The sequence below is a fragment of the Podarcis vaucheri genome (assembly GCF_965113315.1).
Source record: "Podarcis vaucheri genome assembly, chromosome: 12".
NCBI lineage: Eukaryota > Metazoa > Chordata > Lepidosauria > Squamata > Lacertidae > Podarcis > Podarcis vaucheri.
This window is the reverse complement of record NC_138750.1, coordinates 10,635,642-10,661,571: the sequence shown is the minus strand read 5'-3', so window position 1 is coordinate 10,661,571 and position 25,930 is coordinate 10,635,642. Positions and strand designations below refer to the sequence as shown.

Here is a 25,930-nt window from a genome sequence, read left to right as displayed (position 1 = left end):
CAGGGGTCCCTTTACCTTTACCTTTAAACCTTAGATAATGAGTCCATTTGTTGGTGAAACACACTTAGAAAATAACTGGGTTGGTGTGCAAGCTTCCAGTCCTGACCATAAGCAGGAGCCTATGGGACCTGATGGATACCTGAAGGTGGCTTAGTTAAGGAGGGAGTTGCAGATCACTGGTCCATCACTGAGAGTCAGTGGAAGGTGTTGGAGACAAATTAAGGGGACATACTTTCCCTCATGCTCTTGATAGCTAAGCTTTGCAGTCAACTTTGCAAAGGAAAAGTAAACTAAGTTAGCTGCATTGTGCTCTTACTGTGGTCATTTAACCACTTAGTAACCATTTTGCAACCTGGAATACCTTTCAACAATGCTATGTTTTTCTTCTTCTCTGTGACTGTTATAGAAACTGTAGCTAAATTCCTGTTGAGAGCAACAAAGTCACAAGCTAAGATCTAGTCCAAATAAATGTAACTATGCTTCTTTACCGTTAGGTAGTTAGTTGGTATTATATCTAATCTTATATTTGTTTGTTTGTGTAACTAGATTTATATACTGCTTAATCAACAACCAAAAACTCTAATCAGTTTATATAAAATAGTATAAAATATTAATGGAAAATACAGTTAAAAGAAATGTAAAAAAGCGGTTTAAAAAACAAGCATACATAATAACATTGCATGTTAAAATTACATGTGTGGGGTTTGCCTAAACAAATAAAATTTTAGCACATGTTGAAAGCAATACAGCAAAGGCACTTGCCTAATATTAGTATTTTTATATATTACTGGATATGCAAGTCTTATTGTGAGGTCTGTTGATTGACTTGGTCAAATCCCACTGGTTTCATTGGGAAGAAAGTGCATCTAACTTTGTCTGGATACAGCCCAGTGTTTTCTTCTCTCTGCCGCAGTTTCATGTACTGAAGCATTTCCTCGCTTCCCCCTCTTTTTCAGGATGAGATGGGCATTGCTTGCGAATTGCTGGAGCCAGACTCTGACTTTCTGAAGTGCAGCGTGGGTTTCCCCTTCATGAGATCAAAGTCAAAGGTAGAGAGTTATGGGTTTCAGTAGCTGTGAGCTTCTCTGTGTAACAAGCGGACCTTTGGGTCTCTGACTGCTTTGCAAACACAGCATGGCTTTGCGCCTTGACCACAGAGGTGCTGTGGTCACCACTCGGCTCTTGTTGTGAAGTGCCCCTGGTCTTTCCTCACCAAGCAAAGTTCAATGGTCGGGCTGTGGCGGCTGTTCGTAGCCACAGAGCCCTAATAGAAGCTGACTGGGAATTCTAATGTGAGTTCTTTTTAGCGGCCAGAAAATAATGCTATGAAGCTTCCTTGGCTGACATTTGGAGGAGAGCAGTCCACCATTTCTGTCCTTAGCTGCCCTGCTTTATCATGTATTGTCTCCTGCTATTCAAAGTATGTAATGTTCAGATACATGCTATGCAACGCAGAGCCAATGAAAATAAATGGTGGTGTTATTTTTTCATTCCGAATTTTTATTTGTCATATTTTTTCAGTTAGCTAGTGAGCCTGTAGCCTTTCATTCCAACAGTGCTGCTGGGTGTTTCAAAGCTAGATTTTCTGTGTACAACCAGTGAAGCCAATTGCCAAATCTATTTTGAATTCTTCAGTTTTTAGTTATTTCCTGTTCCTTGCTGTTCCCAGTTCATTGAACTTGGGAGGGGGAGCGCCTGTCATGGGAGAGCGATGTAGCTGTTTTGTGTTTACTCACATTTGATGGCATGCTCTGGTACAGATCCGAGAGGGACCATACTTCCAATGTTGGATATGAGTTCCTGTCTGTACCTGCATACATGAGTAATGCATGCAGGTGACGTTGATTATGTATAGAAAAACAACTATGGCTCTTTACCTATGAAAGCTTTAGGCATTTCAAATGGTGCTCAATGTATGCATTTTAGAGAAATGGCAGCAATGTCATGGAAGAAATGTATTTAATTCCAATATGGTTCATATCCAGAACAAGATCCACAAAGTGCTAAACACTGTTTTCTTTACCCTCCCTAGTATGAGTTCAGCGTCATCTTTGATACTAGTCATTTGTCTGGGGAAGAGGACATTCTCTCATTCCTTGTCACTGCTCAGAGGTAAAGTATATTTCACTTTTAATCTTCAGGCAGATAGATGCAGGAAAAGGATGGGATGGTTTTATGGAGAGAAAGAAAAAACTGGCATGGGACTGAAACAGACTGACTTGTTCATCCTTAGCTAGATATGGACATATTTGGAGGAAAATATTTATCGAATGCTGGCACAAATTCCTTCCTTTTCTTTCATTTTTTAAAAAGATGCAAAATGGTTAACGTTTTAGCATGCTATTTGCAGAGAGGCCAAGATTTAAATACTGGTATGTGTATAGATGATAAGAATATTCAGAAAGGCACAGCATTCAGGATGCAGGCAAGAGTCCTGGAAGGATTAAAACCAGCGTATAACAAAGAATCTTAGCTCTCCTTTTAAGGAAGAACATAAATGGTCAGTGATGTAATATAATTTAGCGTCTCAAGTGACTGAGACAGTCCATTCCCACGTTGCTCATTCCTTGAATGTAGCCTTGAATGCTTTTAAAACGGGCCATTTATTTCGCTTTCCTGGTGCTGTGGGAAGTTGCATCCCTGAGCTGTCTCCACTGTGGATCCTTTTTTTATTCTGGATATGAGTTATGCACCAGGCCAACATTATATTTTTGTGGTGGTTTTACATGGCATTTTGGTTTTTTGTGTTCAAAGCACAGGTTTTCTCACAGCCATTTGCTGATTTCCTGGTGAGAAAAAAAGTGAAAGGTTTTGAGAGAGGGACAATGAATCAATTGCTAGGACTTGCCTCAGAGGTATCCCTGTCATTACCACGTTCATTACTGAAACTCTCTGCTTAGACCAGTGAGGGAAAACACAGAACATGATTTCATACATGATTTATTAAGATCTGGACGATGTTTGTGGTGCCAAGGGATCGTGACATTAAACCTAATAATAGCTCATAAAGAATAACTTGATGTGTTGGCTTAATCTCTCCCTGTTCTGTAATGTAATACAGCACAAAAAAGGCATTATTCCTTTTCCACGCACCAATCTAAACTGACTGAGAAGCATCCTTTCCAATCTCTCTAGGTATGGAGATTAGTCAACACAGCCACATTTGTGCATGATGAATACAGTGGTGCCCCGCAAGACGAATGCCTCGCAAGACGGAAAACTCGCTAGACGAAAGAGTTTTCCGTTTTGGAGGTGCTTCGCAAAACGAATTTCCTATGGGCTTGCTTTGCAAGACGACAATGTCTTGCGAGTGCCTGCTGGTTTCCCCCCCCTTTCCCCCCTTTTTCTAAGCCGCCAAGCCGCTTATCAGCTGATTCGATCAGCAGATAAGCCGCTAAAAGCAGTTAAAAGCCACTAATAGCGCTAATAGCGCTAAGCCACTTATCAGCTGATCCGATCAGCAGATAAGCCGCTAAAAGCCTCTAAAAGCCGCTAATAGCGCTAAGCCATTTATCAGCTGATCCGATCAGCAGATAAACGCTAAAAGCCGCTAAAAGCCGCTAATAGCACTAATCTGCTAATCCTTCAATGGGCTTGCTTCACAAGACGAAAAAAACCGCTAGACGAAGAGAATCACAGAACGGATTCTTTTCGTCTTGCGAGGCACCACTGTAATCAATGACCGTGCCTGCCTAGCGACCACTTTGAGATGGTGCAACTTATCTTTGTTGTATGTCGTGGCAAGATCCAGAGAACCCTGAAGCTGGGATAGGTTTACTCATTCTATTCTTGCATCCACTAAATTTAATTTTTCAGCCACGACTGCAAAAAAACAACAACTTATTTTCTGGCACTCTAGTGAAGTATGCAATTGGATCCAAGCCAGCAAGCTGACAGCTTTTATTTGATGTTGATGCCCCATGTACAGGGGGCTTTTTCGCCTCCCCCTATTTGAAAGTCCTCATGAGGCTGCTGAGCTGAATGTTTTTCTGCCCCCGAGGATATCCTGAAGTCTGCTAGGAGAGCATTCGGGCCAGCTCTCAGTCTGACTATAGATCCCTCATAATGGGTGTATGGGGATTTGATAAAGAGAGTGCTGAAAACTATAATGCACAGTGCACACTTCCCATAATTATAAGCCACAAAGAAGCAAAGCCCATCTGCGATTAGCCGCAGGAAATAGTTAAACTCACACGGGAATAAACAGCTCAGCTTCATGAACTTTGGCTCTTAGAACCCACCACTTCTAAAGTATAGGCTTCTGCTTCTTCTTTTTGATGATGTTAGATGTGATGTTAGATGCATGAAAGGGCACAATCCCACGCTTGCATCTAACATAACAACCCTTGATCCTCTGCTTAAAACACACACACAGCCCCCATACAGAACAGCGGGAGATGAGAGAGAAGAGCCACTGCTTGCTCTGTGAATCTCGAGGGGAAGAAAGTAACTCTTCAGAAATACCAGGTGTGTGGAACAAGATCCGCGCTGCCAATGAATACTACGAGTGAGCTCAACACACCAGCCGGTCAAGGCTACTTGCAACTTTATTCCTCAGACTGTATTATCTTTTTTTATTATCCACACAGAGGATAATAGTTGGGGGATTCATTGGCAAGACACTGAGTAAATATGGGAGCTCTTGCACAACCTAAGCAACCCAGAGAGGCCTTTCCCAACCTCATGACCTCCAGACATTTTGGACTGTGTTGCTGATGAGACACAGGATTTCCCCCCCCCCTAAAACAGAAATATAGCATGTAAATTGTGTATTTCCTTTGCAAAAGTGGCTAGTCTGTCGCTGCACAAATAAGATTCTATGAAGTTATTCAAAAGCACAAGACACTGCTGCATGGAGCAGTCCTAGCCTGTCAGCTAGCCATGTTCTCAGGGTATTGCAGTATCTCAGGATATTGCATTCCATATCTGTGGAAACAACCACACACACACCCATTTTCCAACAGCCCCTTTCAACTGTCAGCCTATGTTCCATGAGCACCAAGCTTGTTCAGTCTCTTTTGGTTTCCTCCCCTTAACCCCCTCCCCCCAATATTGTTTCTACATTTGCAAGACTTGAGGTGTCCCCAAGCCTGCCAATTCTTCCCTCCATGGAATGCCGCCATTTTGACTCCGTAAGAAAATGGATTTGCCTTTAGCGTATAGCAGGGATGTCCAACAGGTCGATCACGGTCTACTGGTAGTTCCCCGTGAGGTTTTGGTAGATTGCAGTTGATCTTTGGCCACCTTTCCTTAGCGTCCTTAAAACTGACTCCCGCCATACCCCCCCCCCCAAGGTTTTTTTCCCCAATCCCTGAAAAATGGGGGGGGGCTTTTCTTTTCTTCTCCCTAAAAAAAGCTCAACAACTTTGATCACAGCTAGTCTTTAATTCTGAAAGTAGTAGGTGACAGTCTCTTGGGAGTTGGCCACCCCTGGCGTACAGGATACTTTTACAGAGGTTCTGTCTGTTAACTACATTTCTAAGCCCCATAACTTCTTTTAAGCCCAGCAAGGACCTTCTTCCTGTTTTCTCCTGCAGAACAGTGAATGCTCCCCATATTCTAGGTTATAACACAGCAGAACTAGAACCAGTTTATACCTTAAGAAGAACCAAGTGATTCAAAGCTTAAAACAGTATCACTTCAGACTTCAGGTAGGGTAACTGCATTTTTGAATGCTCCCCCATGGAGTCTGTTCTTGCACATAGGAAACTGACATGTCTGGTCAAATAAATGGATGGAACTCTTCATTACATATCTGCTTTGTAGATGCAAGGAGGTTTCTGGGTTTTTTAAGTGAACATTTACATATTCATATATACAGCCACTCATGCTCAGCTTGAGACTCCTCCATTATCCTTGATAGTCTTTATATTTTATTTTAAAATTACATTTATATCTTGCCTTCCCCCCAAAGAGCACAAGGTGACATACACATGAATTTTCTCCTCTCCATTTTATCTCCACAACAACCCTGTGATGTCAGTTAGGCTAAGAGACAGTGACAGCAAATTTTCATGGCTGAGTGAGAATTTGAACCCAGATCTCCTGGGTCCCGCAGGAGATCTCATCCAGGAGGGTTCATAGAATCACAGAATTGTAGAGTTGGAAGCGACTGAGATATATGAACATCAAAACTAGACTCAAGGCATTCCTTTGGTCGGTTGTGTATTGCAAAAATCATTTGCACGCCTAGCTTGATTCTCGTGTTTTTGACACAGTGGGAACCTGGAACACAACCTCCATGACAACTCTCTCATCCTGTCTGTTCCCCTGATGCATGAAGTGGACTCATCCATCACTGGGTAAGTAGCAGGTCATCAAATGAGCATGTGCACGCGCACAAAATTCCGTATATTATTTTAAGCATCTCTTCTGGGAGGAAAAAGAAACACATTCTTTTCCTTGTTTACAAGTAAAGCTGGGGGCAGAATGCCTCTTTCCTCTGTACTAACTTCCCAGACTCCAAAAGCAGGACATGATGATAGGATTGTTCGTCTGTGTATTTTGCTTCAATCTTCGTTGCTCTTCCTCAGTGCAGAAACATTAGGCATTAATTACGGCACTGTAAACCACCTAAAAGAAGAAGAAAGACATTATTTCTGAGGTCAAATCAAATGTTTTGGTTCAGGCCCACAAGACCAAAGGTTAGGGTCAAATGTTCTGGGATAGTACAGGTCACACGGAGGTCTTGCTATGAGCCTTTCTGTTTTATTTCACAGTCAGAATTCTGTTTACGCTTTCCCTTTTTTTGTAGGATAAAGGCACTCAAAGAGAAATAGATAGTTTAAAATGGCTATTTAGAAGGGAAGGCTATTTGTGCAAGAGAAATACAAAATGGGGCATTTTTGGGCACTCAAATATGACCTCCTCTTTCTCTCATTCAGAGTGGTCTCTCCCGGTTCTTTTGTTTATGGGGAGTCTGTGCCAGCATCTCAATTTATTCAGCTGGAAGATCTGGAGTGTCATTTTCAGGAGCTCAACGTCACACTTCAGGTAAGAATTAAGCACAAGGTATATTTGTATTTGTGTGGGCTTTTCGTTGTGACTGGTTTTCCTATCAACAGTTCAGCATGCAAAGTCTTCCTGGCTTTATGGAGAAAGCTGCTAAGCTCTAAAAGATTTAGAATCCTATCTTCTGGCTAATCATTAGAGAAACCTATGGATTTTCTGTGGTGCTGCCGTACCCTCTGAATTAATCATTTATTCAGCGGTGGGCAGCCTAGGGGCACTGCTCACTCACAGAGATCCTCGCCAGTGGAGACCAGTGAATCCAAGCCAGTGTGGAGGAAGGGATTCTTCCTCCTCATCTAAAACCTCTTCCAGGATGGTAGATTTGGGTTTTGGGTTGCTCTGAAAGTTCCTTCCAGCCCAGGCTGAGCACTGTTAAATTTCATAGTAATAATAATTTAACAACAACAACATATTATTTATACCCTGACCATCTGCCTGGGTTTCCCCAGCCACTCTGGGCAGCTCCAATGGTAAAGGGTAAAGGGACCCCTGACCATTAGGTCCAGTCGTGGCCGACTCTGGCGTTGCGGCGCTCATCTCGCTTTATTGGCCAAGGGAGCCGGAGTACAGCTTCCAGGTCATGTGGCCAGCATGACAAAGCCGCTTCTGGCGAACCCGAGCAGCATACGGAAACGCCATTTACCTTCCCACCGGAGCGGTACCTATTTATCTACTTGCACTTTGACGTGCTTTCGAACTGCTAGGTTAGCAGAAGCAGGGACCGAGCAATGGGAGCTCACCCCGTCACGGGGATTCGAACTGCCAACCTTCTGATCGGCAAGTCCTAGGCTCTGTGGTTTAACCCCCAGCGCCACCCGCGTCCCAAACAGCTCCAAACAGAACACTATAAACAGAATAAAACATCAAACATTAAAAACTTCCCTAAACAGGGCTGCCTTCAGATGTCTTCTAAAAGTCAGATAGTTGTTTATTTCCTTGACATCTGATTGCAAGGCGTTCCACAGGGCGGGTGCCACTACTGAGAAGGCCCTCTGCCTGGTTCCACTGTTTTCAGAGGGAGAGATCTGAGCATGTGACTAAGTATCCCCGGAGGATTTTAAAAAGAACATAACTTTGGTTGGATTATGATTATCCTGATTACGAAGAACATTTCCCAGATCCCAAAGGTTGCCTGAGCAAGTCCCTCTTTGCCCTTCGTTTCCCATCCAAACTAATCTTGGGTCCTTGCAGTGTGATAAAGTCTTTTTAGTCACTAGCTGGAACTGCAGAGTGACAAATGGCACAATGACGGGAACTTGCAACTAGTAATATTTCATGCATGCCTATTTTTACCCTTTCCTCTTAAACACAATGCTTTTTTAAAATAAAAATAAAAATGAGTAACACATGCCTTCCCAGTATGGGGAAGTTACTAGTTCACACCAGATAATTCCTTACTGGCTGCTATTCAGTTGTTTGCTGGGAAAGAATGGGAAAAAAAGTGTGTTCTCCCTTGGATTCCAGGACATTAAATATCCTGTGAACCATGCTGCTAACTTAGGCACTACGGTTCTAGAGTTTACATCAGGCATAGGCAAACTCGGCCCTCCAGATGTTTTGAGACTACAATTCCCATTATCCCTGACCACTGGTCCTGTTAGCTAGGGATGATGGGAGTTGTAGTCAACAAAACATCTGGAAGGCCGAGTTTGCCTATGCCTGGTTTACATCTTTGCCCATGTGATCTTCATATAAGGAACCAAAAAGAGAGCAAATGCCACATAAATGAAATGCTTTCACTGCTTGATGATTTTTTTTTTTTAGGAGCAGAGCATCTAATTTAGGGCTTTGCCAGATTAATTTTGGGTGGGGAATCTTTCTGGAAAAGCAACTTAACTCTACAACTATTCACTTTTATTCCAAGCTTTCTGCTACAAACTTTCAGCTGTGCCGGCTAAGGCCGATGGGAGTTGTAGTCCTAAACATCTGGACGGCACCAGGTGGGAAGAAAGCTGATGTGGAGTATAATAATAATAATAATAATAATAATAATAATAATAATAATAATAATAATAATAATAATAATTTATTAATTATACCCCGCCCATCTGGCTGAGTTTCCCCAGCCACTCTGGGCGGCTCCCAATCAAGTGTTAAAACAATACAGCATTAAATACTAAAAACTTCCCTAAACAGGGCTGCCTTCAGATGTCTTTTAAAGAGGATAGCTGTTTATTTCCTTCACATCTGAAGGGAGGGTGTTCCACAGGGTGGGCGCCACTACCGAGAAGGCCCTCTGTCTGGTTCCCTGTAACCTCACTTCTCGAAATGAGGGAACCGCCAGAAGGCCCTCGGCGCTGGATCTCAGTGTCTGGGCTGAGCGATGGGGATGGAGACGCTCCTTCAAGTATACAGGACCGAGGCCGTTTAGGGCTTTAAAGGTCAGCCCCAACACTTTGAATTGTGCTCGGAAATGTGCTGGGAGCCAATGCAGATCTCTCAGGAACGGTGTTATGTGGTCCCGGCGGCCACTCAAAGTCACCAGTCTAGCTGCCGCATTCTGAATTAATTGCAGTTTCGGGCTCACCTTCAAAGGTAGCCCCACGTAGAGCGCATTGCAGTAGTCCAAGCGGGAGATAACTAGAGCATGCACCACTCTGGTGAGGCAGTCTGCGGACAGGTAGGGTCTCAGCCTGCGTACCAGGTGGAGCTGGTAGGCAGCTGCCCTGGACACAGAATTAACCTGCTCCTCCATGGACAGCTGTGAGTCCAGAATGACTCCCAGGCTGCGCTCCTGGTCCTTCAGGGGCACAGTTACCCCATTCAGGACCAGGGAGTCTTCCACACTCTGCTTTATATGTATAGCCTGCTTTGCATGACATATTGAGCCAAACAATGGCTGCCTGGGACTGCACAAACATGCCAGCTTCCAGAGAGGAATTTGTACCTACTTTGCTCCTCCTTGGTCCTTTTAGCTTTGCAGGGCAGCTAAGCTAAAGGTTTGGCTTAGTGTGCCATCCTTAACCACAAACTTTAGCCAAGAGCAAACCTTTGCTTAAGGAGGAGGCAGCTCAGCTACAGTCGCGGTTTTGGACAACATGCTAAGCCAAACCGTGGTTTAGCTGCTGTGCTGTGCTGAGCTGAAAGGGCCTGGGATGAGCCAAATGCCTGCATTCACCTCCCTGCAAGGCAACACGTTCATGCGTTTGCACTAAACCATGCTTTGGCTTAGTGTTACATGTGAATGGGGTCACAGTGTGATGTTTGGAGAGCAAGCAAAGCCTATGCAGAGAGAGAGGGAGCAGTGCTTTCTGAAAAAAATTAAAGCTTTTGTGGCCTTTCATGAGAATCCTCTCAAAATGGTTGTTGTGGAGATTGGGTTCCCTTTGGCATGGATGATAAGGTGTTTAGAAATAATCCTTGATCTAATTTATGCCTTAACTCCATATGCACCTATTACACACACTGGCCTCCCTCTTACCGACAAAGAGTATGATATTTCACATGAATACTGAGAGTTTTTATTAAAAGGCTATGAATTTTTCTGCAGTAAAATGGTAAGCTATAAAAAAGTTAGGTAAACTACCATTCTATATGCTCAAGTGTTTCTAACTCTCTTAAATTATTTTTATCAATAAACAAAATTAACCAACAATAAAGAGCATTGAAAAACAATGAAAGCAGCCTAAGGTTGGATATTATCATTGAACGTGTTGTTCCAATACATTACAACTCTTTAAAAAAACACCATAGGCTGATAAAAGTAATACAATTTGCTTAGAGAAAAGTTTTCTTTAAAGGTTTCTTTTTTAAAAAATAGTGGGGGGGGAGCTTTCATCTCTTTTGTTGTGAAGATTCAAATACCCCTTTTCGTTTCTTATTATGCTCATGTCTCATTGCAGTAGAGTTCCCAGTTCATTTGTTTTCTGTTACATTATTCTTGCATCTCATGCAGCAGTTAGGCCTTATTGTAGCTGGATCCCTTCCTCCCCTTTTAAGTGCCTCTGGGACATTGTAAGGGTTTGGCATTCTGCACCACTTCTCTTTATCATTCATGCATTCCTCAAAGCACAAACAATGTTTGGAGAATGGTCTAGATGTTTGGAGTTTTAGAGTTAGCTGGATTCTGAACAGCGACATAGACCGCCGCATATTCAGAGACTGAATCTTAAACAAGAGAGGACCATGTCTCATTGAGATTTGTTTATTTTTCAGAATTTAAATGTTTTGACTGTTGCATCTATATATAAGTACGCAGAGCTGGATTAACGATTAGGTCCAGTTTTCTATAGAGACAGACTCCAGCCCCACTGATAACCCTAATGATCATTTTTTAAATGCAAAGTTTACAGTCCTTTCTGTAAGGCCTTTCCCCTAGTGTGGGGAAGCGCACGGAGACAAGTGGTGATGTAAAGGCAGCTTGCATGTTCATACTTGGATCCTCTTTCCTATTCTTACTCTGCATGTTTTAGGGCTGGGCATTGGTTGTGGAACACAAGTTTTAGAACTGAACCATGGTTCAGATTTAAAGCACTTTTTGGTGTAACATGTAAATATCAAGGCACTACCAACTGGAGAGAAATCTCTGCTTTCTGGGCAGGCTCATCCATGCAGCCTCAACTTTAGATCGAGCTTCATAGATTCATAAATTTGCCTTGTGAAAGCCCCTCCCCATTTAACAGAATGGTGTGTTTTTTATGCCTTTATCATTGCTGCAATTTTATGTTGTAGGTGAAGTTCATGCTCCAGTTGTATATGATTATTGGGAAGCCTGTGCTGGTTCTTGGTGGGGTTTCTATGCTAGTTAAAATTAATAAAAGTGTGTCACAGGTTTTTTTTTTTTTTTGAAGGTCTACAATGCTGGCCCAAGCACACTTCCTGGCTCTTTCGTCGACATTTCGTTTCCGAATCGTCTCTCGGCTACTGGAGCTGAAATGTTTCACATTCAACAGATGATGGTAAGATCTTTTTCAAAGTCTGTTCTGTGTAGCCCCTGGAAGCTGCTCTTGGTGGAAAGGACAGTAACATAAGAGTTTGTCCCAGAGTTGGCATTTCAAGGAATAAAGTCGGTATTATTCCTGCAGTAGATACTGAATTTAAAGCTTTGACTTAAACTTATTTGTAATAGGGAATTTAGCCTGATTCTGCCTATTATGTTAAGCATCCATTCCTCAGTTGATAGCATAATGCAATGTTTTACTTCCCTTAAGAGATTATTGGCCCATTTCTATCCTCTTCCGGCTCAGTTTTTTAAAACTACTCCGTGGCTATTTTGAATGAAGGGTGGTAAAAGAAAAATCAGTCAAAAATAATAATCAATTTTGTGACTATCTGTCAATGTGTGTCAGATATGCTATACTACAACCTTATTCTTTCCTGTTGATAACCAGTGGCTCATAAATGGGTGTTCTGTATTCATAGACTTATATTGGCCTCAACAGGGTCCATGCAGGAAACTAGGAAAAGACCACACGTATCTCCATTTCCCCAACACATTAGTGTGACAAAATCTTCCTTACCACTGGGCAAGATGATATAAAGGACCAAGCTACCTCCAGGGGAGAGAGCTTGTCCTGTTGTAATTTAGTCATCAATATATAATGGGTTAAAAAGAAAACTGAAGTCTCCCGTGACACTTCCAACAGTCTAGAATGTCAACAGAGTCTTGTGACTCCAAGAACTGCACAGTGGCATAACAGAAATCTAACAGGCATGAGACAGGAGTTGGTAATGCAGGTGAGCTGTGCAGAAGCAAGCTGGCAAGCATGCTCCAAGCAAGCTGCCGGCTAGCCCTGCAGAGGCTCCTTTTATTAGCAGAAGTCAACAATTGGAAACAGTAGTGACACCACCCTGAACCTAACGTATTTCCATCTACACACATTTCTAGCGTTAGCAAATACACGTGTCAGCAGGTGCTTCCCTCAAATGTTCCTCCCGGTACTTGATTATGTCTCTGTTTTCCGCCATGCTCCAGCGAAGCGATATGTCTAGCAACCAAATTGTGAAAGGACAAAAGGTCAGGGGAAGCAGGCGTAACGCTCCTTGACATACTGTTGCACGTCTGGTTAGCGGTTTGCCTTTGCAAAGCAAAGCGTTACCTCTGCAGAAAACAACCTAAAAAACCGAGGCCTAGATAATCTTGCTTGCTTCTGTGTAAAGTGTCAATGTGTAGTCTGAATGGTTCATATGTGAGTATGAATTAGCCGTCATTACCAGTCACAGTAAGTATTTTAATTTCAGTTATTGTTTAGTGTGCATTTACTATAATTATTTTCCAGCACTTTCCATTTCACATTTCCTCCCCTTTTCTTCTATGCCTTTTTACATGAGGGACCTGTTTACTTTTATTCACATACAGTTCCTCATATAGTACAGGTAGATTTATAAATAAATGCTATCACCTGATGTCAACTCAAAGACAATGTGTTTTAACGGAGGCACTTCACACACATTTGGAGAAGAGTAATGGACGTGGGTGTGTATGTGTGAACCAACTCAAATTGGAAGAGGTTCTTTTGTTTCTTTAAAAGATTTATAATGTACACTTTGAGAACATGCTTCACAAAACAGTTCACCTAAAAATCCAAGTACGATATAAAAACCTTTTAAAATATCCATTTCATAATAATACCGAAGCCTTAAAGCCAGTACAGAGGTAAACAATAAAACTCAGCCAGAACACAGTGTAGCTTCCCCACTTTATAATTCTAGGCTATGTTAACCATTGAAAACCAAAGGGTCTTCAAGGCCTTCTCAGAGGACATAAGGGACAGGTCTTACCTAATCTCAGAAGGAATTGAGTTCTATGTTTGCGAGGCCGACTTATAGAAAGCCCTAATACAAGTGCTGGCCAGCCTAACGGTCTTCTCTGGCAGGTACCTAAGCTGGTTGTGGAATTTAGGTAGAATTTACTCACATCAATGTAACTGCACTTTGAATGCTTTACAGTTCCAAGACAGGGAAAGAAAGAACATAGAGCCAATTACTTATAGGTGGTTTCATATCCTTGATGATAATGATAATGATAACAACAACAACAATAACAATAAATTTTATTTATATCCCGACCTCCCCAGCCGAAGCCGGGCTCAGAGCGGCTAACAACAGTAAAACGTTACAGATAGGTAGCCGTGTTGGTCTGCCATAGTCAAAATAAAAAAATTCCTTCCAGTAGCACCTTAAAGACCAACTAAGTTAGTTCTTGGTATGAGCTTCCGTGTGCATGCACACTTCTTCAGAAGGTCCCTCATGTTATCTGAAGAAGTGTGCATGCACACGAAAGCTCATACCAAGAACTAACTTAGTTGGTCTTTAAGGTACTACTGGAAGGAATTTTTTTATTTTAACAGTAAAACGATAAAACATTCTAAAATTATTTCATTATAAAATTAATTCCAATCAAATTAATGGCAACCATTGGGCTAGAGGTTCTGTGAGGATTGCCAAAGGGAGGGAGTCAGGCTCTGCCCTGGCCAAAGGCCTGGTGGAAGAGCTCTGTCTTGCAGGCCCTGCGGAAAGATGTCAAGTCCCACAGGGCCCTAGTCTCTTGTGACAGAGCATTCCACCAGATCGGAGCCGCAGCCGAAAAAGCCTGGCTCTGGTTGAGGCCAGCCTAACCTCTCTGTGGCCCGGGACCTTCAAGATGTTTTTGTTTGAAGACCGTAAGTTCCTCTGTGGGACATACCAGGAGGTATGATGTGAGTACCTTAGGCCCAGTACTCAAGCTTTCTTGGTGACAATTGAGCTCCAGTGCCACTCTTTGGTGGAAAAGGAGAAGACCCGGAGAAAAGTCCTTTCCTTGCATGGTCTTAGGTTTCATGTTGCAGGGTGGCAAAAAAAGGGGGGAGGGAGTTCCACAATATAACCGTGCATTAGCTTTACAATCACCTTTCAATTTCTCCTTTGACATATTTAGTGGAAAAGAGGAATAAAATTCCAAAACATTTTAGAGGTGCTTTAGGAGCAGTCAGGGGGCAGTCAATATCCTTTCTCAAAAGCCTCAGACTTTAGGGATGGGCCGGAAGTCACTGCTTGAAATGTTTTTCTATGACCATTTGTCTAAAAATTCTCATGTTTTAAGAATCTACAAATGAGGAGGTGGAGTATGTCTGGGTCATAGTCTGAGAGACGAAAGAGTTCCCATCCGCTCAGAGGCAAGGCAAAATTCACTTCTCTGCAATGACCTGACCTTCTACTCTGTAGCAGCTGGAAATTTTCTTTATTCCTTGGCAATGCTCGTTAGTGGCTCTGAAAGATTGATGTAAGCAAAATAATCTTTAATTGGAAATTGGTAGTTTAGTGCAGGCTATTTTGAGATATCCATCACATTGTATTCAAACGGGGCCTTTATAGAGCTTTGTCATACAGTCATTGTCTAGTTGTTACTATTTTGCTGCCTGTGTCCTAGCTGTCTTTTCTCAAAGCCATGCTTTTGCTGTGGGGTGACTGCATTTTCCCGCCATGTTGACCTGCCGTCTTCTGCTATTGGAAAAATGTCATTCTCTTCCATCAATTACATTAGTTGGCGGGCAGCAGTTCCTAGATCTACTCTGCATCCACAAATGGAAACCAGAGTTAGAGGTCATACATTTTTATTATTGGGGAATAATCAGGAGCTCACCAAAGTTAGCGGCTAAATATCTTTATCTGGCTTTTTGTCGTCGAAACACATTGCAGACGTCTGATCTCCCTGGAGACCCAGAGATGTAATGTTAGACTGCTTTGCCTCTTTCATTTGAGAAATGTTTTGTGTCACTTGGAAGGCCGTAATTCTGTATTGATTTGCTATGGATGATGCCAATAAAAGGTTTGGTGATGATGAGTTGGTGTGGTATGCAGTGTGTTCACACAAGTGTCACAAATCCCTTCACACCTGTACATTCAGCCAGCCTTTCTTAACCTTGAGGGGACTTGTAGTCCAAGACATCTTGGGACCCAAAGCTGGGAAAGGCTGTGCCAAGCAGGTGAAAACCTCTTTCCTGTTGTGCTCATCCTTCCCTAGTAGCTCTGATGTGTGTCTGACTATCAAAGCCACAGAACCAGGGATGATCAGGTGGGTTTTTCCACCTGCCACAGGAGAAGCCCCACAGGTGAAGCCCTACCACAAATCCCCGCCCCTTGCCACAAGCCACGCCCCTTGTCACCCATATCATTTTCCTTCCTGAAGCACAGTGAGAATGTGCCCCTTTCTTTAAATTTGGTGTGCTTCCTGTCTCCAAGACCACATTGCACATCTCTCTGAAGCTTCTCGAAAACAAAATGATAAATGAGCATTGTGGAATCTGTTTTCCTCTGTTGTGTCAATAGCAGCTTTGGGGGAGTGAGTTAGATCAGAAGAACTGCACGAAGGAAACTGACAAGACGGGAGGCTGTTGTGGGAAGGGGAGGGAAGGGATTGTGAGAGATTGTGGGAAGGAAAATGATGAAAGAGAAAGGGTGTATGTTGTGGAGACCGGAGGAGAAGACAAGGTGTGGTTCAGGCCACAAGGGTAATGGATTCATTAGCAGAGAGGGCTCAGAACTCCAGTTCAGGACATAGGCTGCCCCTGTGCAACCGGGTGTCGACCAAGTCCTTTTCCTAGATGGAGTGATGGGCAAGATGTCCCTGCCTAGTTCCATGTACAGAAGTCCACTGACTGATAGTTGACAACACTGGGGATAGGGAAGCAAACTCCACTACACCTGAACGCAGCCGTGGGGCACCAAAGTTCTGTCCTCCTGCCACCTGGTCCTTGCCCCCTCTCAGCAGCTGCCACCTGAGCCAACTGCCTTGCAATGCAACGGTATCGCTTCAGAACAGATGTGCATAACAAAAAGGTTGGTTAAAGATGAGCAGCGCCAGTGTTTGGGATGCTTGACTTCTTCAGTCACTGTTTAGGAAGAAGAATTGTTGAGTAAGCTGAATGAATAGATTATCCTGTGTCACATGCAGCAAGGAAACAGAAGGTTTGCTAGGATATCATGACTGTCAGAACAGCTACAAAGACCTCCGGAAGAAGGTTTCCCCCCTAAGTTTCCTGGCTAGGGAATTCCCTCCTGAAGAGTTTTTGAGTTTGAGAAAGAGAAGGTCAGCATAATTTTCTTGAGGGACTCTGAAAAGTGAGATAATTTCCCCTTTCTGCTATTGGTGTGGCTTCAACTCTGCTAGGAATAGTGAGAAGGAAGTTGGAAATGATTGATTACCGCTTTAAAAGGTAAATAGAGTTTCTAATAAGCTATTATTCACCACTCACCCTTTCTCTATATATAGTTTTAATAGCTTCTTATAATAGTTATTGGAATTGTACCAGTTAGAATTGGAGGGATGTATCAAAACTGCACACGGTTGTAAGGAAATAGTTCATAAGGAGTTTCTGTCTCTTTACATAAAGTCCATTCAATATTCAGCAAGGATATAATTATTTTGTTTGTTTGTTTCACCTCATTTATATAGCACTTGATTGTCATAAAACCTCAAAGTGAATATTAATACATTTTAATGCAATTTATTCAAGCACGTAATGTCCCGAAATTAATCAGCCCCCAATAATAATAGTAATAAAAAAGATAAAGGACCATCATCTGAAAGAAAAAGTTGTGTAACATGGTGACTTTGGCAAGAGTTTTCTTGCAGTGACATTTTTTTCCTTGGTGAGCAGAAAATATTCACAAATATTGAAAATCATGGAAATAATTTCTGTCACCTGACAACTTGAGAGCACCATTCAAGTCCAAAAGGAATCCATCCTTGGATGGCCGTTTTCAAATTCAACAAACCAACATTTTGTTATTGTTCCAAAGTCTTTCACTATTGTGAAACTTGATATTTTTAGTAAATCAAGGATTAATTGAAATTTAATTAGTTATTTCTACAAAGTTTTTAAAAGACCTATTCTTAGTAGAGCTCTTATAGCTGCTTTTAACAATAATAATACCATAAATAGTTAAATGCAATAATACTACAACACAAAACTTCGAAAAATCCACTGAAAAATCCAAAGCAAACAAAAAGCATTTCTCTTTCCAAATAAAGGCTGTTTCCCATCCAAAGTAAAAAGAGTCTGTCTTAAACTTAAGAGAGGTCAAATGTTCTCAGTAAGCGGTGATTGTATTTATTTTTTGTATATATTAAATTTATATAACACCCTTCATGCATAGCTCTCAGGGTAGTTCACAGCATAAAAATACATTTTTATATGGGGGGAGAGAGAGTTGCATTTGAAATTAAATGCAGTTTTAAAAAAGAGAAGATAACGAAGGCACTGTTGTCAGATTGGTTCTTCTTTAGTGGAGTACCAACTTCCATATAATAGAACACAAAAAGTTCTGCCATGCAGTGCAATCCTATATATGTATACTCAGGAGTAAGCCCACTGATTCAGTGGGGCAGTCCCAAGTAAGTGTATATATAGGATTGCAGCCTTTATCTGATGCCAGATTCTGAATGAGATGTGAACTACTTAAGTTGTTAATAGTGCTGCCAGCTCCTTTAGATGGAGGAACTGCCTGAAATTGCACGTATTCAAGGATAAAAGAGAGACGGAAGGAATTTGAAGGATAAAACTCTGCTTCAGCTCTGAACAATTTGTGACCCACAAAGCTGAAGAAAGCAAGCAATATATTGCTGCCTTAAGAAAACCACCTGCCATCCCCAGTATATTTATTTAGCCCCTTGTGGACCAATAATGGCTGGATCCATGTAACAGTTACTTGGACAATTCCTGCAAGATACTTTGCCCCATATCAAGTAGCACTTGGCATCCGTACAGTGGATAAATTACCCTCCTTTGCCACCAGAGAAAGACAAAATGTAAGCACAGCCTTGGATTTAAACCACGGAGTGCTTGGACACAGGAATGTTACACGTAAACTTGCCGCTTGGATTCCATGTATGGTGGTGTTAACTGTAGACGTGAGCCTTTTGTGAGCCCTAAAATTAAATAAAACAAATGTTTCCCCTCACTGTTGATACATTGGATGCAATGTGTTCTTCCTGTTCACAAACACTTTAATGTCTTTGTTAGCCATACCAAAGATGGGCAATCGTGCCTTATTTTGGTTGCCACAAAAGTTCAGAGAAGTTTGACGTAGGTGTGAATTGACCCATTACAGTTATTTTTCTTCAAATGGGCGACCTTAAAAGGTTCCAGTATTGTTCAGAGAATAGTTATGACAAGGTGCCCTGCAGAAACTGGGGCTTTTGATTCTGATCAGCTCCAGCTAGCTATGAATAATGGTCAGGGATGATGGAAGTTGTAACATAGAGGTGGGCAGCACATTGGCTACTGCTTTCTATGATATTATGCGTGCTGTTCTCTTAAGCTGCTTGGTAGACCAATTTAGCATGGGCATTCCAAAAGTGCATAAACTCTTAAGTCTTTCTGAAAACAAGAATGTAGATTAGCAAGAAGGAGCTAGCAGTGGCCAGCTCATTGGCAAGGGAAAGTGAAGGAGGCTGTAGCACTGCGTGTATGATAAGCAATGCCATCAGTGACCATGGATCAGCTGCAGGACACATGTTTGTTATGTTTGGCTGCTTGTGAAGCTCATGCAATTTTCTCATGGGTAGATAAGGACATAGAATGCTACTTTACACTGAGTGAGATCATTACTCCATCTAGCTTTCTGGGGTTTCAGAAAGAGATTTTTCTATTTGGAGATACAAAGCATGTGGTTTCCTACTGGAGCTGTCTCCCCTTTCCCAATTCACAAGAGCACTTTTTGCACACTGAAAGGAAACGGGCAGAAAGGAGAAACATCACTTGTCACATCTGTTTTTGCAGCCTCTTGCCATGTGCAAAGCATCCCCTATTTGCTTGTTGTAAGTCGTAAATTTGTCCAGGAGAACAAACTGTCTCCGCATTTGTTTTTTTTATATAAAATATTTATTAAAGTTTCACAGATTATACAGACAAACACAATACAAACAAACACAAACAAAGAGAAAAAAAACAAGTATAATTTCAAACCCTTATTTTCTTATAACTTACTTCTCCGACCTCCTCATACCTCCCCTTTCTGCATTCCAATTTCAAATTATAATTCAGCAAATCCTCACCCTTAAATTTATCTAATTTTTAACCTTTCTTTTCTTTTAACTTAATCCTTACAACTGTAATCCACTTATTTTCTAAACCAGCATCATTCTAACATTCATTGATTTTACAATGTTTCTTAAGATAGTTCTTAAATTTCTTCCAATCTTCTTCCGCCGTCTCTTTTCCCTGGTCTCGGATTCTGCCGGTCATTTCTGCCAGTCCCATATAGTCTATCACAAACTGCCTCCGCATTTGGAGAGGCTGTGTACAGCTATTTATTTTGCAGTGTCCACTTTTGAAAGAAGTTGGATCCTCCGCTTAAAAAAGGGGATGTGTGTGTTACAAGTTACCTAGTTTGTGGACTTGCACTGCGAATACGTCAGGAAATACTTGTTAAAAGATACATGCCAAAAACAGCTCTGACAACTGTTATAAGATAAAACATTTGACAAGTCACCGAGGTCAGCATACTATGGAGCTTGTGAAGAAAACATCTGTTTTAGGGGCAAACAGAGTCAGCTGATTCATATTCATCTCAGAAGGGTGCCTCTTGAGAAATTGCAATTTGTCATTCACAAGCACTCCGCTACGTTATTCCAGCTTGCTCAGCACTGCTAGGAACAGGAATAGTCTGCAGAAACTTCAGAGCAAGGGTACCTTACATGGTGCCCTCCAGAAGACTGCAACTCCTATCAGCCTCTAATCATCGGCTATGCTGAGAGTGATGGGTGCTGTAGTCCATAATATCTAGAGGCCATCCATGATAGGTGTGCATTTTTGCATGTGCAAGTGCAAAAATGCCACATGCAAAAAAAAAGGTTGGTGGGAGGGTATGGGATGGTTGGGAAGAAGTAATTGAGAAACCATTATTGAGGAACAAAGAATATACAAAGGATGTGAATGCAAGGGATATTCCCCAAATTTCCCGCTAGTTATTTGGTTTTGTTTCTGTAATAGAATTTGTTGCATTAGGAATCTTCAGTTGATTCGTTTTTTGTTTCTGAATTTCTTACAGAGTGTTCTGTATGCACAGTTTGGAGTAGCTCTCACTTGTTTTCATTCATGAGCGAATTTCCCCCTCTCTACATACAGTGGCACATGTGCACATTGATAAAGCATTGCTAAAAATCCACCCTGACCATATATCTGATTGTAATCATGTTCCTTTTGTGCAGTGTTTCACCGATGTGCATGTTGGTTTGTGTTGAGAAAAGACTACAAGAAAGCAATTTTGCTCTTATTGTACGCATGACGGTGATTTAAAAAGGTGTCAGGATTGCATCAGTAAACACCTCCCTCACCAAAAGGACACACATACCTACAATCACATCCAGTTCTCTTTTTGCATTGGTAGAATACTTCTGAAGGCATGGTTGCCACTTCTCCATGCCTCTACCCCAGACTGATCCAGCACCAGTAGTATTAAAACCAGTTCCCATAGGAGGGGTTATTTCTCATCCAACAACATCCCTTGAGAATAACTCCTATATGATCCAGCAGTTCTGATATTACCAAACTGGTGTGGAGTGAGAATGGCAACTATACTGCTCCTTTAACTTAACAACCATGGAAATAAAAACTGCTTGCTTCCAAATAAAGGCATTTTAGAACTTACCAGTCACTTAAGATGGAAAGGAAATAATTGGTTCTCAGTAGGCAAAATCCGGTAGGATTGACAATAGGCAATTTTCTATTTCCATTCATTGCTGTTAATATATGTAAGTAAGGAAAAGCATATAAGAAACTGGCAGCCCTTACAGGAGTGGTTTTTTCCTTGTTGCCCATATGGGAAAAGTATGGTCCCCCCCCTTTTATTTCTTTTTTTAAAAAAATCTAAATTAATCTAATGGAAAAGGTGGTGTATTTACAAAAGAGGGTAAATCAATTATTTTTGTGACCTTTCTTTAGGTTGCCCAGGACAAAGGAAACTGCTCTTTTCAGAAAAATCCAACCCCATGTGTCATTCCTCAAGAAAAGGAGAACATTTTCCACACAATATTTGCCTTTTTTACCAAATCTGGGAGGAAAGTATTGGTAAGAAACTAACTTCATTTTCGACTTCTAAAAAGTCAGTTGCCGTATTTCAGAGCCTCATACATGCATGGGGTACCCACTACTCTTACAGCTAAAAGAGAGCACACTGAGTTAATGTCTATAACTGTCAGTAGAGAATTCTTGTCTTTATCCATTGATCTGATCTGCTATATCATTGCCCACAACCCAGAAAAGATTTGTTACAAAAGGAAGAAGATAGTTCACTGATGTGTTTGCCAAGTTGACATTCCGCTGTGTGAAAAATGGATGTAGAAAAACATAATTATGCCCACTTTTCATGCATTCTCACATGGAGCCTTAAGTTTAGGTTCTAGCACATGGGTAGGCAAACTAAGGCCCAGGGGCCGGATCTGGCCCAATCGCCTTCTAAATCCGGCCTGTGGATGGTCCAGGAATCAGTGTGTTTTTACATGAGTAGAATGTGTGCTTTTCTTTTAAAATGCATCTCTGGGTTATTTGTGGGGCATAGGAATTTGTTCCTATTTTTTTCTTCAAAATATAGTCTGGTCCCCCACAAGGTCTGAGGGACAGTGGACTGGCCCCCTGCTGAAAAAGTTTGCTGACCCCTGTTCTAACACAATGCATACAGCCAGTAATTAGAGTAATATACTGTGATGAAGCAATACATGATCCTTGAAAGAATGAACAGGTTCAGAGCTGTGCCCTGACAATCCACAGTTGAAATACCTGCATTAAATATCCTTTATCCAAAATATTTGAAATCTAGACCTGTATTGTTGTTGCTATTTTAAGGTGTCTTTGTTCATCTCATTGCTGTTACTCAGATCATTTGAATTAGCAAAGGGATTCAGTCAACTATAGAAATATAGCATATTCTGCAGTTGCTCAAGACTGGTCCAGTTCCTAAGACAGGTTCAGTTACTGAGTATCTCCAGCTGATTTGCAAATAGTCATACTGGGATCCATAGAAAACATTAAAAGAGACGACAAAAGCATTGCGGGGGAGGGGGGATATTATTATTGTTATGTCTGACGGTTTTGGAGAAAGGGTTATCAAGAAAGAAGGAAATCAGCAATTGGTGGAACAATCGTTCTGCCTGGACACTGAAGTCCAGCGCGGAGGGCCTTCTGGTGGTTCCCTCGCTGCGAGAAGCCAGGTTACAGGGAACCAGGCAGAGGGCCTTCTTGGTAGTGGCACCCGCCCCGTGGAACTCCCTCCCACCAGACTTTTAGAAGACATCTGAAGGCAGCCCTGTTTAGGGAAGCTTTTAATGTTTAACAGACCACTGTATTTTAATACTTTGTTGGAAGCCACCCAGAGTGGCTGGGGAAACCTAGCCAGATGGGCAGAGTATAAATAATAAATTATTATTATTATTATTATTATTATTATTATTATTATTATTATTATTATTATTATTATTTTCTACTGTCCACTGTACCACCAACTACGTAAACACATGTTATCCCCCTTCTTGGGTAGTTATAATCAAGGCACAATGAAAATATCAGATTCTATCTGTCTGATATTAACCCAGTTTCTGTCCGTAGTATCTCTTAGAGTGGTAAATGGCACAGTTTGGTGGGAAGACACTCCAATGAAAATTTCTGTTACTATATATGGCTGTTTCTTTGTATATATTTCAAAAATTTTGTATAGGTCTAAGATGGTCTATATCTGTAATGCCTAATAAAGGTTTGGAGAAAGAAAGGAAATCAGCAAATCAGGTGGATGCCAGCTCTCCTTGGGACATCTGAGATTCATCACATACATAGTGGGGAGTCGGCTATTAACACTTGTCAACACCCAGTGAGATGGTACAATTGACATGTGAACAATCTTCTCACGGGGTTCCCATCAAATGGAATTAATTAAGGAGAAACACAATCTTGTGTAATGGGGGTGTTCTTCTGTAGTGGAATCCTTGCTTCTGGGCAGGGATAAGGTTTCCTAAAGGGACAGGAGTAAGCTCTTCTGCTACTTACAGCATTTAGAGAGAGAATAATGTTGATGGATATTTTTTTTAAGTAGAGATAGTATTTCAGTGGATGATGCAGCTTTAAGAGGCCATGAAGCTTATAATTCAGGACTTCCATGACTGGGTCTCCTGATGTTCTTTTCTTTTCCTTAAACCAGCCATGGGAACCCTATAATTTGAATTGTGGCTGTACTGCAGTAAGAAGAGCAGTTAACCTTTCCCCCTTGTGCTGATTCCCCAGTGCCTCTAGCAAAAAAATAAAGATGTCAAGAATCACAGATCTCCCAAATCACATGTATTGTGACCCTTTGCAGTACCATCTTATGCATGTTTACTCAGAAGTCCCACAATGTGCATTGGGTTTGCTCCCAGGAAAGGGTCCATGGGACCAGCGTTAGTATGATTTAAGATGACACACTACAGCTTTTGGATTGTAGTGCTTGGATACCCGAGACTAGTTTCTTTACTGTTTGGGAACAGGCTCTAAACTGAATGATAAAGCTGTTCATTCAGCTGATCAGCCATTTCAGCTACTTTATTCAGTTAATTTATTCTACAGTGCAGCAAAAGTACAGAAACAGCAGAAGCTGTTTTATACCAAATCAGATTATGGACTCGCCTAGCTCACAGTTATCAGCACTGACTGACAATTGCTCCCCCGTAAAATATATCTTTATCCACCCAGGGGTGCTGAAGATTGAAACTTCATTTATTTAAAGCATTTTTATCCCACTCTTCAGCCAAGAAAGGATCCTAGATCCACAAGCGTAAGTGATGCGGCACTGAGCTAAAAAGTAGGACCTTGTTTGTATGAATAGTTGTTGCGCCACCTGGGATCTTTCATAGGGAGATCTGTACCAGATTGTCTATGACAGAGACAGAGAAGCTTTCCAGCCCAGCGGGCCAGATCCTGGCCTCCCCTACCCCTGGGGGTCTGTGTGACAGTCACTTGTTCCTACAATTCTCTAGGATACGTTTCTAGAGAAGTTGGACAGGAGTTACAAAACCAGGGCTGATGTTACCCATCTAGTCAGAAAAGCCAAAGAGCATTTCTTTTAATTTTGGCACATTTCCTTACTTGTCTCACAGCTTTCTACTTCTCTCCCTTAGGACTGCGAAAGACCAGGCAGGTCCTGCCTAATTATACGCTGCAACTTAAGCTCGCTAGCTAAAGCGGAATCCCGCAGCATAGATGTGCATATGCTGTTGAATACCGAGATATTGAAAAAGGTGTGCATCGTTGCCTGAATTATACTCTTAAGGTGCCTGTACACTACGGGAATTACGATCGAATTATCTGGAATGGTTCCTGCAAACATAAGTGGAATGCGTTTTAAACTTGTACATATTTTCATGCCTCCCACCGTCCGACTTCTGAACGCTGGATGTGAACGGGATGGGAAGTTGATAAAGCAAAAGGGAAAACAAAATACATTATGTATAGTGGTACCTCGGGTTAAGTACTTAATTCATTCCAGAGGTCCGTTCTTAACCTGAAACTGTTCTTAACCTGAAGCACCACTTTAGCTAATGGGGCCTCCCACTGCTGCCGCGCCGCCCCACGTGATTTCTGTTCTCATCCTGAAGCAAAGTTCTTAACCTGAAGCACTATTTCTGGGTTAGTGGAGTCTGTAACCTGAAGCGTATGTAGCCTGAAGCGTATGTAACCCAAGGTACCACTGTATTGGAATTATATGTGAAATCTATGAAAAAATAATAAAATATATTTGATTCCCCCCCCCCCCTGTTGATGGGGCAGCACTCTCCACTGCGCCAGAGGTAACGGCGTGGGGGTGGGGCAGGGCAAGCCATGTAATAGACACAATTCTGCCCCCCAGCAGAGAAGAAGAAGAAGAGTTTGGATTTTATATCCTGCTTTATCACTCCCCTTAAGGAGTCTCAAAGCGGCTAACAATCTCCTTTTCCCTTCCTCCCCCACAACAAACACTCTGTGAGGTGAGTGAGGCT

At 41.8% G+C, this 25,930-nt stretch overlaps 1 protein-coding gene across 1 annotated transcript in view; it reads left to right on the top strand.

Annotated features, from left to right (window-relative positions):
- ITGA9 (integrin subunit alpha 9) overlaps nucleotides 1-25,930 on the top strand; it is a 241,243-nt gene that overhangs the window by 183,462 nt on the left and 31,851 nt on the right. The window contains exons 19-25 of the mRNA XM_082192761.1: nucleotides 957-1,049; nucleotides 2,033-2,112; nucleotides 6,219-6,302; nucleotides 6,885-6,993; nucleotides 11,802-11,909; nucleotides 21,876-22,001; nucleotides 25,073-25,192. Coding sequence (XP_082048887.1) covers nucleotides 957-1,049; nucleotides 2,033-2,112; nucleotides 6,219-6,302; nucleotides 6,885-6,993; nucleotides 11,802-11,909; nucleotides 21,876-22,001; nucleotides 25,073-25,192 — 720 coding nt within the window. The remainder of the gene's footprint in view (nucleotides 1-956; nucleotides 1,050-2,032; nucleotides 2,113-6,218; nucleotides 6,303-6,884; nucleotides 6,994-11,801; nucleotides 11,910-21,875; nucleotides 22,002-25,072; nucleotides 25,193-25,930) is intronic.